Source organism: Haliaeetus leucocephalus, unplaced genomic scaffold, assembly GCF_000737465.1.
Source record: "Haliaeetus leucocephalus isolate CR32 unplaced genomic scaffold, Haliaeetus_leucocephalus-4.0 Scaffold217, whole genome shotgun sequence".
In the NCBI taxonomy this organism is placed as follows: Eukaryota; Metazoa; Chordata; class Aves; order Accipitriformes; family Accipitridae; genus Haliaeetus; species Haliaeetus leucocephalus.
The window spans coordinates 9,675,256-9,688,412 of record NW_010972653.1 but is presented as its reverse complement, the minus strand read 5'-3'; the positions used below and the strand labels follow the sequence as shown (position 1 = coordinate 9,688,412).

The 13,157-nt window shown below is 35.2% G+C and overlaps 1 protein-coding gene across 1 annotated transcript in view; it reads right to left on the bottom strand.

Moving 5' to 3' along the window:
* Nucleotides 1-13,157, bottom strand: part of PXDN (peroxidasin homolog (Drosophila)) — a 94,903-nt gene that overhangs the window by 20,667 nt on the left and 61,079 nt on the right. The window contains exons 13-18 of the mRNA XM_010566755.1: nt 11,940-12,056; nt 10,636-10,794; nt 8,074-8,186; nt 6,899-7,055; nt 3,102-3,210; nt 2,526-2,683 (exon numbers count right to left, since the gene is read on the bottom strand). Coding sequence (XP_010565057.1) covers nt 2,526-2,683; nt 3,102-3,210; nt 6,899-7,055; nt 8,074-8,186; nt 10,636-10,794; nt 11,940-12,056 — 813 coding nt within the window. The remainder of the gene's footprint in view (nt 1-2,525; nt 2,684-3,101; nt 3,211-6,898; nt 7,056-8,073; nt 8,187-10,635; nt 10,795-11,939; nt 12,057-13,157) is intronic.

The following is a 13,157-nucleotide window of genomic DNA, read 5'->3' as shown; positions in this document are numbered from 1 at the left end:
CAGAGCAAAACCAGTAAGTGCCACTGGCTAATGCAGCCAAGTAAACTCTTTGAGAATATTACTGATAACATATTATAGTATGCTGGCTACTAGGGCAGTTTAATTCTAAAACTACACCCAGAAAACATATCTTCTTTATAATAACAATCCTTTTCAAATGATCTTCATTCATCATGGAGTTCTTTCCTTACGATCATTATTCATGCAGTCTTTACATAAACATTTGTCTGCTGTTGTTATCCTGGTTGCCACCCACACTTCTGAAATCAAGTTGTGAGCAAAACTCAACTATGAATGTTTTGGGTGGAATGACCTTCATTACCAACTTAAAAGGTTCAGCTTCTCTGTTTAAAAGTTCAAGTGGGAGGCAATGTGTCATCTATGGATTAGATTCCATGGCCTTCTGAGCAGAGTGGAGGTTGCCATAAATGCCATTCTCAGACCCTTAATTACCCCTCGCATTGTAGGCACTAACTCTGGCTCTGCTTTCTAAAAGGCTGGGCGCTGAGCATTCCCAGTGCTTAGAAGCTAACTAGCTCAATTCACATACTATTAGCTATACTTTTTTCCAAACTGCAAAGAAGATGTTTCATAGTCATAGAAATATTGATTAGAAGGGACCTTTTACCCAGACCAAGCTCCTGCTTGAAGCAAGGCTGTCTCCAACACTGGATCAGCTCAGCTGTATCCCTGTCTAGTCAGCTTGAAAACCTCCAGAGACTGAGAATCTTCTGCCTTTCTGGATAAATTGTTCCAGCACTGCACTGGCCTCCTTGTGAGAAAGTGTTTCCTAACATCCAATCTGAACCTCCCAAGCAGCAATTTGTGGCCATTCCCCTTGTTATACAGTCTGGCACTGCAGAGAGAATTTGGCTCCATAGTCTTTCCTTGGGATATTCCAAGATTTTACATAAAAAATGTCTCTGAATGGGAAATTGTCAAGTTTCTCAACTGTTCCCAATGCAAAAGTGCTAAATAGCACCTTCCATTGGGCTCTGCATTTTGAAATAAAACCAAATAAGGACAAATCTGAGTATTAAAATCTGAGCATTAGGCTATTTAAATGAAAACAGATTTCTTTTACTATCCAAGTTTCCCTAAAAGCCAGCTTTCTATGGATTTTGTAGGGCTGAGAAGCAAGCTCTGGTTGTGAACAGGATTTCCAGTATCACAGAAAGTTGCCTGATTTTGTGTTCATTAATTTGTATTTGTATGCTTTAATGCCAATTTTTGGTAAACTTTAGATGATTGAATTTCACTATTACAAATCCTAGTAAAAAGTAGTCAAGCAATTCTCACACATCAGATTTCATAAATTCCTAGTATTATATTTGATATGCTTGCATATGCATCTAATCAGAGAACTGAATTAAATCGCGTTGCTCTTATAAAACACAAGCCTTCAAAAAAATTTGAGTAAGTTTTTGTGGTAAACTATTCATCGCAAATTATTTACACAGCTCTGATAACGAGTAACAGGATTCTTTTACTAGCAAATGTTACAGTAATCTACAAAGCTTGCAGTCTTTGGCCTTATAAATACTTGCCTAGTTCACAGTCAGAGTTAAGGTTTTCGGAAGTTACAATAAATACTCAATTATAAACATCAAAAAGAATATAATAAGTAAAAATATTTCCTCTAGATCTTCAGTGTAGCTTTTGGCTATGTCTGAAGTCTCAAAAGCTCTCCTAAAATTCTATCATTATTTCCAAATGCTTCAGTCCTATGTCTCAAGCCTATCCACACACAGATCTACACGCACTAGTTGTATATGCTCCAGCTGGACTTCATGAATTAGAACTTGGACTTCAATAACTAAAAGGCAGAAATATTAAACCTTGCATTTTTCTGCTATTTGTAAAAAGCAGCAAAAACTGTATTTCTCATTACATCAGATCAGTGTTAAAGGAAACAATTAGCTTAGTTTGACATGCACTTAAAGAATGCGTGGCAAATAATTCTTTGAATATTTTTGTGGTACATACAGAAACCCTGGTTTGTAAAGTATACAAATCTTTCTTGTTATATCATCTTTTTTCCTTGCCAAGGCATGCCAACACTAAACGGTTTTATTTAAAGAAACATGAACAAAATACTGATTATTTTTAATACATAACAGAAAAGTCTGTTCTGCTATGAAACAATGGTCCTAATGAATTAACACACAGGGAGCTAACAAATGGGATGCATTATGCACTTCTGTTATACCAAATTTGATCAGTAGAAGAATCTGAACATGAATTTTTCCTTAATATGTCAATGTGAGGAAAAATAAAAACACTCTACTTGGAGAGCTCAAGCAAACTGAGTTACACCATAATGTAGCAAAGTGCAAACCAAGGACTGAATTGGGCAAACACATATATTTGGTAAAGTTTTGCAAAGTTAGATATTCCACTGATTTCAATGTAACGGTTCTGCAATTGGGACCCAGACTCAGAAAATAAATGTCTCTTGAAGTATAATGACTTAAGAAGGCAAATACACTTCAACACAGAAAAATAAGGAAAGAGTGAGTACTGACTTGTTCCATTCAGGTCAACCATTAGACCATCTTGTACATGATCTTGAATAAGCTGTAATGTCCTTTCAAATATTTCCCCAGCTCTTGCTTGCTCAACAGTGTATGGATCCCTTGGGTATCGAAATAAGGCTAGCAAATCATTTGGAGAACGAGGACGACTGATAGATAATTTGAAAAAAATAGTTAAGTGTATACAGGAGTTACAAAATAACAAAACTACATAAATCATGTAAATGTTCAGCAACATGATTAGTACATACCTTGGTTACTCATCTCAAAATGGAAGGCAAACAAAAAAAATAATAAAACATAAAACATTTAGTAGCAATTAAACATTTAATAGCCTTTTAATACACATTATCTCAGCAGAAAAACTGCTGTAGTGAATAGAGATCTCAACATGAGTCTTTAAGCAACAGGGATCCTTACATGTTAAACTGTTAGTACTCCCAGAACTAACCAGATGTTAACAATGTCATTTAAATAATAAAATGACTTCTTGCTTAATAAATCTTCCATCATTCCCAGTGTATGCAAAATTAATTTTGACTTCTCAGTATAAAAAAAGGGGGATACCTGTCAAACAGATGTGTACGTGTTGAATTTATTGCTCTGTCAACAGTTGCAATTGCTTCCACAATTGATGTTTGTACAAAAGGATCTCCATTTCGGCTGACATTAGGGACTACAGAAAGAGGAATTCACATGTTATTGCAAAAATGGCCACACACAAAAAGATACTTCTATAAAACAAAGTCTAGACACGACATCATTTCAGTTCTACAAAGTAAACCCCTGTTCTTTAAGCATTAGTTTGTCCAAATATAAAATTCTTAACCATTTTGAAGTTCTATCAAAGCATATTACAGTAGAGGAAAATACATTTAAAGTAGAAGTTATTGTAAGTTTAAAAGTCAGCTTGCTTATAACTCTAAAACAAAATAAAGTGAAGATAAATGCATACAGTGTTTAACTGTCCATTAATTAGTCCTACAATTTCAAGTAAAAATTACCAAAGAAAAAATGAATTATTATTAAGCGTTTTTTTCCTGGTGTGGTGTATTATCAGCTTTTAGGTGTTGATATCAAGAGCCTGGCCTATACCCACTGAAATCAATGCAAGTATTCCCTTTGACTGCAATTAGTACTGAATTCAGTGTAAGAATTTAAAGGGTTTACAGGAATGTGTTACAAGTGAAAAATACTGCCGGACTTAGTTTGACTTTTAGAACACATAAATTCAAAGAGAATTCACACAAAAATGAATAAACACACACAAAGAAAAACCCAACCAAAAAACCCACAGAATTCTATATATTCCCAAATAGCTACAATAAATTAACATTGCTCCTCTTCTGAGCTTAGTCTAGTAAGCAACACACGTTAATTTTAAAGGGCTATAAATGTTTTATTTATTTTGATCACTACTTTGTTTTCTACTTTAAAATTATCTAGCTTTTTAATACTACATTAAAAATCACATGCTTGAAAGTTATTTAACGACTCTGTATAATACTGGAAACTCACTAATGCATAGGCCCATTCATCTGCCTTTTTATATGGTACTCAGTTGCAGCTGGATGTTTGTACAACATATCTAAGGCTAATAACCTTCCTTTCAGTCTAAACCAAGAACTACTAGATCCAGGGGCAACAGCTAACAATTTCCAGAGTGTGTTTAGATTGGAAAAGTCACACAGGAAGAAGGGTAAAGTAGGGAAAAAGTCCAAACCAAATACACTGGAATAAAATCAGCAGATGTACAAAATCAGCTGACATAAAAACTGTTGTTTGCAAGCTTTTCATGACTTTTTCTTTTCTTTTCTAGGCAATATTTCATTATTCCTTCATAACTGCCAGCTTAGGCTGTGTCTATGTGGGTTGCAGAGTCTAGACCTGGGTAATCAAACGTAACCATCTAGACCGTCAAATAAAGCAATCCCTGGCACTCTACAGCTGTAGCTGAAGCCCCTTTCTCTGCCCTGAGGCCCGCTGCCTTGGGCTGCTGACAACATACTCCCAGCATCCAAAATGAGCTGATCCTTTCCTCAGTGCCCAACAGCGATGGTCCCTGACCTGTCCTAATTACCAGCTGTCCTCCTTGCTTGACAGCTTCATTTTCATAGTAACCATACAGAAACATCATCAAATAAGCTAATTATTTTAAGAAGAACTATCATCTACAGGTTTGCTATCCCCATTTTAGTTGTTTCAGAGAGTGCTTGTGTGCTGTGAACCATCCTAACACTGCAACATTGCAGACTGTAAAAATCCAGTTGCTGGTTACCTTCCCTAGTGCTGTCTATGACGGATGTCATCTCGGTGTTCACTTTAGATATGTGTCTTGCAGAGCTATCTTTCTGATTAATGGTACATGTGGGCTGAATCATAAATCTTGGTCAGATGTTAACTAGGCTGTACTTTATTTTTGTTTAGACTATTTGCTGCCAGTAGATCTCTTTTTAGACTGATAAATATTAAAGCTCCATGCAAGCCTTTTGCACAATACCTTTTTTGGGGCGAGGGAAGGGGGGGGGGGAATGGCAATTTTTTTAAGCAACGAAAACGTAATCCACACACATCCTGCCTTACACTTAAGCCAGAGACTTTTACAAAACAACAGAAAAGGACAGAAGAAAATGACAAAAGAAAAGCTTCTTTAAAATATTATCAAACATGGACAGCAAAACCTGCCCCCCCCCAGGCTTCTACACATTTGCCTTTATTCTGTCTCAACGTTAAGAAAAGATTTTTATGCATCAGGAACATGCATAAAACATTAACTTTGTTTGAAAGAAATGCTGACATGCAAGTGTTTAGGCATTTCTGGCTATGGCATTATTAATACTATCCAGATAGCAAGTATCCAGTACTTTTAATCTGTCCACTTGTCTTCCTTGCTTCTCTGACAGCTTCATTTATGTAGGAACCATAGAGAAACAGTATCTGATATCCCACTAGTTTTAAGGAGAAACATCATTTACAGTTTCAGACTGAATGCAGATTAATCAAGGGTAGTTTCACTAATTTTAGGTTTATTGATTATAAGAAAAATAACCACGTTACAATTAAATACTGCAGATCAGCTAGCACCAAGTTTTGTAGTTTGCTAATTTCAGCAGATGAGAATGAGCAGTTGACACCTGCACTAAGTGAATTAAACTGATTTCCACTGGCGTTATAGTTCAATTCATGGTTTCATTTTTCAGAGCTCTTATTGATTTTTTTTTAATTTATTTAAAAAAAACACAAAAAACTTATTTTTCTATGCATCTCCAGAGTAACCAAGATTAACTGTTTTTTATGGACTTTCACTTGCAGATTTCATATATGTGGATGAAACCTTATCATTGAGTGATTCCCAGTCCTGCAATTTTTCTCTCAGAAATCATAATTACGGATTGAAGAAATACTATTTTTGATAAAGGAGGGGATAGACTAATAGTCTACTAAAAGCAACTTAAGCCAGGGAACATCATAGTTTTATTGATACTATGTGACTGATATCATGGAAATCAATACATTAGAAAAATCACTGATATATATTCATGAATTTAGTAAACAAAATACTGAGCATCAGACATAACACTGGGAAACAATATCCAATATGTTAAAGAAATCACTGCTCAATACTCATTTTTCAATGATACAAAAATATTGTGTCATATTTTCTACTGAAAGACAAAAAACCCACACAGTTTCCTTAATATTTTCTATCAAAATTAGTCTGAAAAATGAGCAGGTTTACTCAATAAGTCAGAAAAGCATTAGGGTCAATCTGTGTAACAGTTATTTCCACAGCCTCTTTGGCTGCTTTCTTACCAATTATTATGTATTAATAATCGATAACTATTATTTGCCATTATTACTTTCAAATAATTAGAATAAGCTCAAATATTCTCCTTTTCTTTCTGTTTTCTCTTTTAGCTTCTTAAGATCATTAAGGCTTTCCTGAATTCTTTCACAATGGTTGCAGTCTAATCTTCAACCAACTGCTGTAAGTGCCCCTTTAAAGATGCTACAGGACTTTTTGTCAATTTATCCATAAAGATTAGACTGTGTATTCAACTAGCAAGTTCTAATAGGTCCAAATAATATCTCAAGAGGAAAGCAGTGTGACTAACCAGAGCCCAAAGCACTGTTTATTTTGAAGCTTAAGTCCTAGAGACATTTTAGCTTATATATTCCCATCTTACTCACATCTGTGCAGATAGTTGCCTGAATTAAATGAAGGAAAAAAAAAAAAAAGATGATTATGGGCGAAAAAGAAAAATATGAATAAAAGAAAGAATTTAACATTTGATTAACTTACAAATTAAGCAATTAGAATAAAACTAATAATCGAACTCATACCTCTGATTCATACACCTTACCGTTAACACTAAGCACCATACTAACAGAGGAGTATCCTATGGTATTCCGGGCAACACATTCATATCGACCTTCATCAGCTGTTCCAACATCACGAATGGTAAGAAATCCCTCTGGACTAACATGAAATTTTCCACTTTCAGTTACCTGTACTCCATCCTGCAGCAAAGCACAATGTTTAGTTATTCTAAACACTCTTTGTTTTCAAACCTGAATTTTTGTCTTTTCTTTTTTATTTTTACATTTTATTTTACATTTATATTTTGTATGCCAAGATAATAGTCAACTAGATTTAGATTAACTTATATAAAAAACTCACACAGTTATGTTGACAGTAGGATTTGCATGTATTTCTAAATTGTACAGTGTATTTACATACTTTTAAAAGTACTCATTATTATAAATCAAAGTATTTTAATAGTTATAGGTCCTCACCACATAAAATTTAAGACCCAAAAATAAGATAGCACCTTTTGAGAACATATATATTTGATTTTACTCAAAATTAACCAACTAAAAAGGATCTCAAGAGCTTTATATGTATCAATTCTTCATGTGCTATGCATTTAGAAGCTATTTAAGGTACATTAAAGTACATTTTCTAATTCTCACTAATTGAAGAGAAGATGATATTCATGAAAATTGAAGATCAATATTAGCAACCCATTAATTCACCAGTACCTCTGCTAATAACTCTAAGTAACAGTTTGATATAATAATTATTGCACCAATGGAAATCAAAGCCACCGAGAGGTTACCGAAGAGTTACCGAAACATGTCCTGGTTGAACTGTCAACCTAACAGTGTCAAAGAGCTCAGCAATAGAGTATTTTTTATTGCTTTATATCTATAATATCACTGAAAGTGTGAACATTAATAGGATATTCACACAGAACTGTCACTAACATACATAGGACTTTTAAGGCCTACGTTACGAATTTTAGCTGGTCTGTATAATGATTTGCATAACCACACATATATGTTTTATATATATAAAATTCACGTCTGGTATCTGTATACATGCTCTGTATTAAAGAAGATTTGCTGATCAAACTTTGGGTAATGTGTTCAGACACCAGAGCGAGGAGTAATTTGACCATGTGCTCTTTAAATAGCTAGTTATGAAGAGATGGAAAGGCTACTGCCTTTTTGCAACAACCAAACAAATATCTAGTACCTTATTCCATGTAATTACTGGCTCCGGCTCTCCTTGAGCGCTGCATGGGATCTGCACATTTGCGCCAACCTCCACTGTCATGTCACTGGGAACGCTGGCAAACACAGGAGTCACTAAAAAAACAAATGATACATTGACAAGGTATGAAATACAACTTGTGCAAAAGACAATCTAAAAAGAGGTCAGCACTGTTTATTTTTTCAGTTAGCCAACATTTCTTAATCTATAACCCTATTCTGTCTGCAAGTTTTTAGTTGCTTTAAGTTTGTCTTAGAGATAAAATTCCTTATTCCTGATGTCTGCTTCAGGCTGATTTTTAAGTACTCTTAACTTCTAAGAAAACGGGCTAGTAGTTGCCCAAAAGACTTAAGTTCCATAAATTAAAAGCTCTGAAAAAAATTTCTGTGAATAGCTAAATCTGAACAAAGTCACCAGAGTGAATATCCCATCAACTTGACAATTTTTTTAAGTTTTAATTTTTTAAATAGCAACAACAGAGATCTCTTAGATGATAAAAGCAAAACCTTCCACAACTCATTCAACTGTGATTCCCCCAGCCCAACTTGCTGAGGTCCTAAGCCTTCACAGAGCTCCTACCCTCCTGACACCAATGAGCCCTAGGCCTTAAAACATCAAAAAATTACCTTCAATTTTAAGGACACAGGGTACACAGCTACCTAAACCCACTGTGAAAAAAACGAATGCATTTTTTAATCCTAATTTCCTTCAAATCCAGGTTGAGATCCAGCAGTCAGATATCACCATGAGAAGCACATACAAGATCACGAAGACACTAAGAATTGTATTTCTGCTGTAACATACCAGTATTTTGGGGGGAGTGGGAGGAGGCTGTGCTTTTACAGAGAAGTATTTGGTCACACAGCATACATTTATACTACCAACCAAATCTGGCCCTGGTGTTAAATTGTTTGTATGCAAATGGCTGTCAAGGAGCATCGACCATTTCAAATAAGGCATCCAGAGGCAGGCGACCAGCACCGGGAGCTCAGAGAGTCTGGCTCTGTGGATGTGAGCCATGTCATGCCAGCAAACAGACCTGGACCATTAAGTATTCATTAATACAGATTTAGCCACAGTGACCACTGACTAGACATTCCTCAGATGAACAGTCCTTTTTGTTAGAAGCACAGAAGAAAAAGTTTTCTCTTCTTGCACAACTGAAAACAGCATTGCAATGAATGTATGGAGAGCTCCAATTTCAGGCTGGATGTGCAGCCTTCAGTCTTGTATTTACTATCTTTTGGTGATTGGAATCTGCAACCCGAGTTTTACAAAAATCATTTTATTAAACTACTCAAGTTCAGTGATGTTCAGTTGATGGAAGGCTATAAAACTTTTTAAAACTGAGGGTTTTTTTATGGAATTTAAGTCAACAATTTTATACAGGTGAAAAAAATCTCTATTTTGACAAATCAATCTTCCAGTACTACTCTTAACTATGAAAAATTAATGGAATTTTTTTCTGACAAACTTCTAAGCTCAGGAAAACATTTGAGCCCCTTTCACTAAAATACTGTTTAAAATGAGGTCACTAACAAGAAATGCTTTGAATTAAATGTTTAATCTCCCTGAATTTAGTTAAACACCAAAGTACTTAACTAAATTATAAATATTAATACGATTCTAATTAATCCTAGAAGTAGCTTACTTAGAATTTACTTGAAGAAATGCATAAGAAAAATGGAGTGGGTTTTTTTTCTTGTGTCAGCTTATTTTAAGTATAAGGAATGACTTTTCATTGTGAAGGTCATTCTGCTGTTGTAAAATAAAGTGTTCTGTTTCTGGACATCAAAACATTATGTTAATAACACTATTTAGTTAACAGCACAGTGTCTTATAAGAACCTAGTCTTTTCACAAAACAAAATATTTTCCCAAGCATGGGAATACTGTCATCCTCAAAACAAACCTTCATTCTTTACAAAAAAGAGTAAATCAGATGATAAATGTCTTTCACAGAAGACAAACTGTTCCAAAGGAATGACACTTTCTACAAATACTAATAAGTATCCATACATGTTTTTTATTAAAAAACACCTGGAATCTAAAAATAGATATACTCAGTAATAATGAACAGAAATGTGAAATGTTAGCAATCCCCTGGACAGCAAGTTTTTTAAACAACAAAAGATATCACCTCATTCTAACAAGCTTTTATCAAAAAAGGCCATGTTTAGTTGTAAGCTTATGTAGTCTCCAAGTGACTTTGAACAAAGTCTATCAGGGCACACTGTCCCACATGCTCAATTTATAAAAACTAATAGAACACCTTATAATTCAAAATCAGCAACTTAGAATCATTGTAAAACACAGCAAAAGTCCTGAAGAAAAACCCAAGCACTATTCAAGCTGTTTCAAAAGCTTTTTTAATTCTAAACAAAGTTAAACTACTTCATAAAAACATTTTGTGCCATCAAAAATAATTAGTTCTCAATCTTACATTTTAAGAAAAAAAACCCCAAACACAATACTGTGTATTTTAGTGTAAGCTTAAATCTTCTTTTCTTTTTTTTTCCCCAGCAGCTGTACATGGAGATCATACCTCTAGGCTGTACGGTCAGGTATACAACAATTCGTTGAGATCCGATAATGTTGACAGCTTGGCATTCATACTGTCCCTGGTCATGCAAAGCAACCCTGGAAATCCTTAGGGTTCCAGAGGATAAAACTAAGTGTCTTCTGTCAACAGACAACTGGCCTCCTGAAACACAGAGCAACAGCATTTCCTATTTATAGCAGTGCAGAACAAAGTCCCTTTGTGTCAGAAAAAGGGAAATCCAGAAGATTTTGAATTAGATAAAACATTGAGATAAACATGCAAAGCAAACAAAACATACATATGCACACAATCATAATCCTGATCTCTTCTCTGTTTGTGGTAGCAATAAATATATTCATTTAAGGACCATGATAAAGCATCCAAATGAGAAGGCATCATAAGAAGAACACCAACAGGTATTACTGTTCATTTTGTATTATTGCCATGTGTGTAAGACACAATTCATCTTATCTACCTAGGCCATCTAGAGAATGCATAGAAAAATACATACAGCCCTGAAAAAAAGGTAATATAATAAAGATGAAATAAAAGGCACACCAGTGTCTGTCTGTACCCTATTCCTCCTTTCTGGACATTTCATTTGATTGGAGCAATCTTGGTAGAGAGAGAAACACGGACATTATCAGCATCAAAATGATCAAGAGTTTGTTAAAAATCTGCTTTATTTAGGATTTCCTAAGAGTTGTTTTGCTTGCTAGAGCTATTTCATTTGATTCAACTGGAATATTTACTTACTGGTAAAACATCCACTACAGTATCTCCTCCTGCTGGATTTGGCTTAATGCCTTTACAGCCATGACCTGATAAAAACAGTCAGCAGTGTGCACCCCAGTATTCCTGTCAATGCACATTAAGTGACAGAAATGCAGTTATACTGCTGCCAATTACAGGTTGGACTGTTTTGGTTTCTGAAGAGAGCACATCCCACCTAATTGCAGATCTCCAGCTAATGGTGGTCATCTCCATTTCTTCTGCAGTAAACCGGCAGCGATAGGTATTGCCACATGTGATTTGTCTCATATTTCTTAAACATTTATTATTAGGAATCTATAATGGAGACATAGATTTCAGTGACTCTTTTTACTGAATAATGAAAAACGTTTGGGCAGCTAGCTTCTGTGGGACACCTTGCCTTTTCTAGCTAAAGCAGAAAGAGATGAGCCTTGTTTCCTTCAGAGACTGAAGCATCTAAACAAATACATGGAATTCCTTTCAATGCAGGAGCAATTCCAAAATGACAGCTAAACTATTCTAGTAGCTCAAAAGTAAAAATGGAACATGCTTACCTCCTTTAGTCCAGGCAATAACAGGCTGGGGATAGCCCTGCGCTTCACAAGGGAAGTCAACAGTTTGTCCCTCAATCACCATTTTGTCTTGAGGAGTGACAGTAAACTGAGGTAGAGCTACAGAAGAGAAAATAAACTGGTTAAAGAAAAACAACTGAAAAATGCATGACTGCCTGAAATTACATACCGTTTCCTGTGTGACTTGAATAACTCTCATTGGTGGGAAAAGAGATGCTAATGGGACTCTTTTATATTGTGACAGCTATAGGGCAGAGAGTTAGGGCAGCCACTTGTGCAACAGGAACATCTCCCTCACAACCTGGCCCTGGTGTCAGTGAAGGCCTCTGGGATCTGCTGCCGTAGATCTGAACTAAGAGGTATGGTAAGACTTGTAGAATCAAACACAGAGTGTCCCCTGGATTAAAAATACCTCCTTCTCTTTCTCTGAAAAACTCCTCAGTTAAATTGTGAAGAAAATGCAATGCGGTCAAAACCATCCTAAGCTCCTTGTTTTATTCTTTATGCAAAAGGAAAGCAGTGAGTGAAGCGTGGGCCAATTTCTGCAGCAACATCATGGCATTATCAGTGGGAGAAGTAATTTGTTCAGCTCTCAAAACAGTCATCCGTTGGTGAATAATAAATGAACAAACCACATGGACAAGTTGTTTTGTATAGCTTTAAAAATTGAACTCATTAACAAAGCATTTGCAACCTAAACTGTTTGCCAACTAGAGATCTTAACGTGAGAAAAGAAACAAACTCAAATTTAAAGGTTACTCAAAATGTTTTGCAAATAAAAGTTCCAGCATGAAAACATTTGCAAAAAATATTCTCCATATATATAGGAGGCTTTTGATATATTGTGCTTGAAATTATATTTCGTATATACTTTTACTTTGTTTTGCAGAAAAGCTTTGCTAACACCTCAGCTGGCAGAGTGATAGTTTCCATGAAACTCAGCCAATAATATTCCCACGTTCACTGAAGTGTCTACAAAAGGAAGACAGCACAGATCTGTACTCAAAACTCCATTACTAGTACTCCAGGCACAAATTCTAATCTCTAGGATTGCTGCCTATTACAGAAAATATCTAATTAATCCCCCACAAATTTGACACTGCTTGTTTATTCCTACAGGCAAACAAAACATAATAACAAATAAACATTTCAAGATGCCAATGATTAACCTCTGAGAATAATCAGTGAAACTTAACTTTT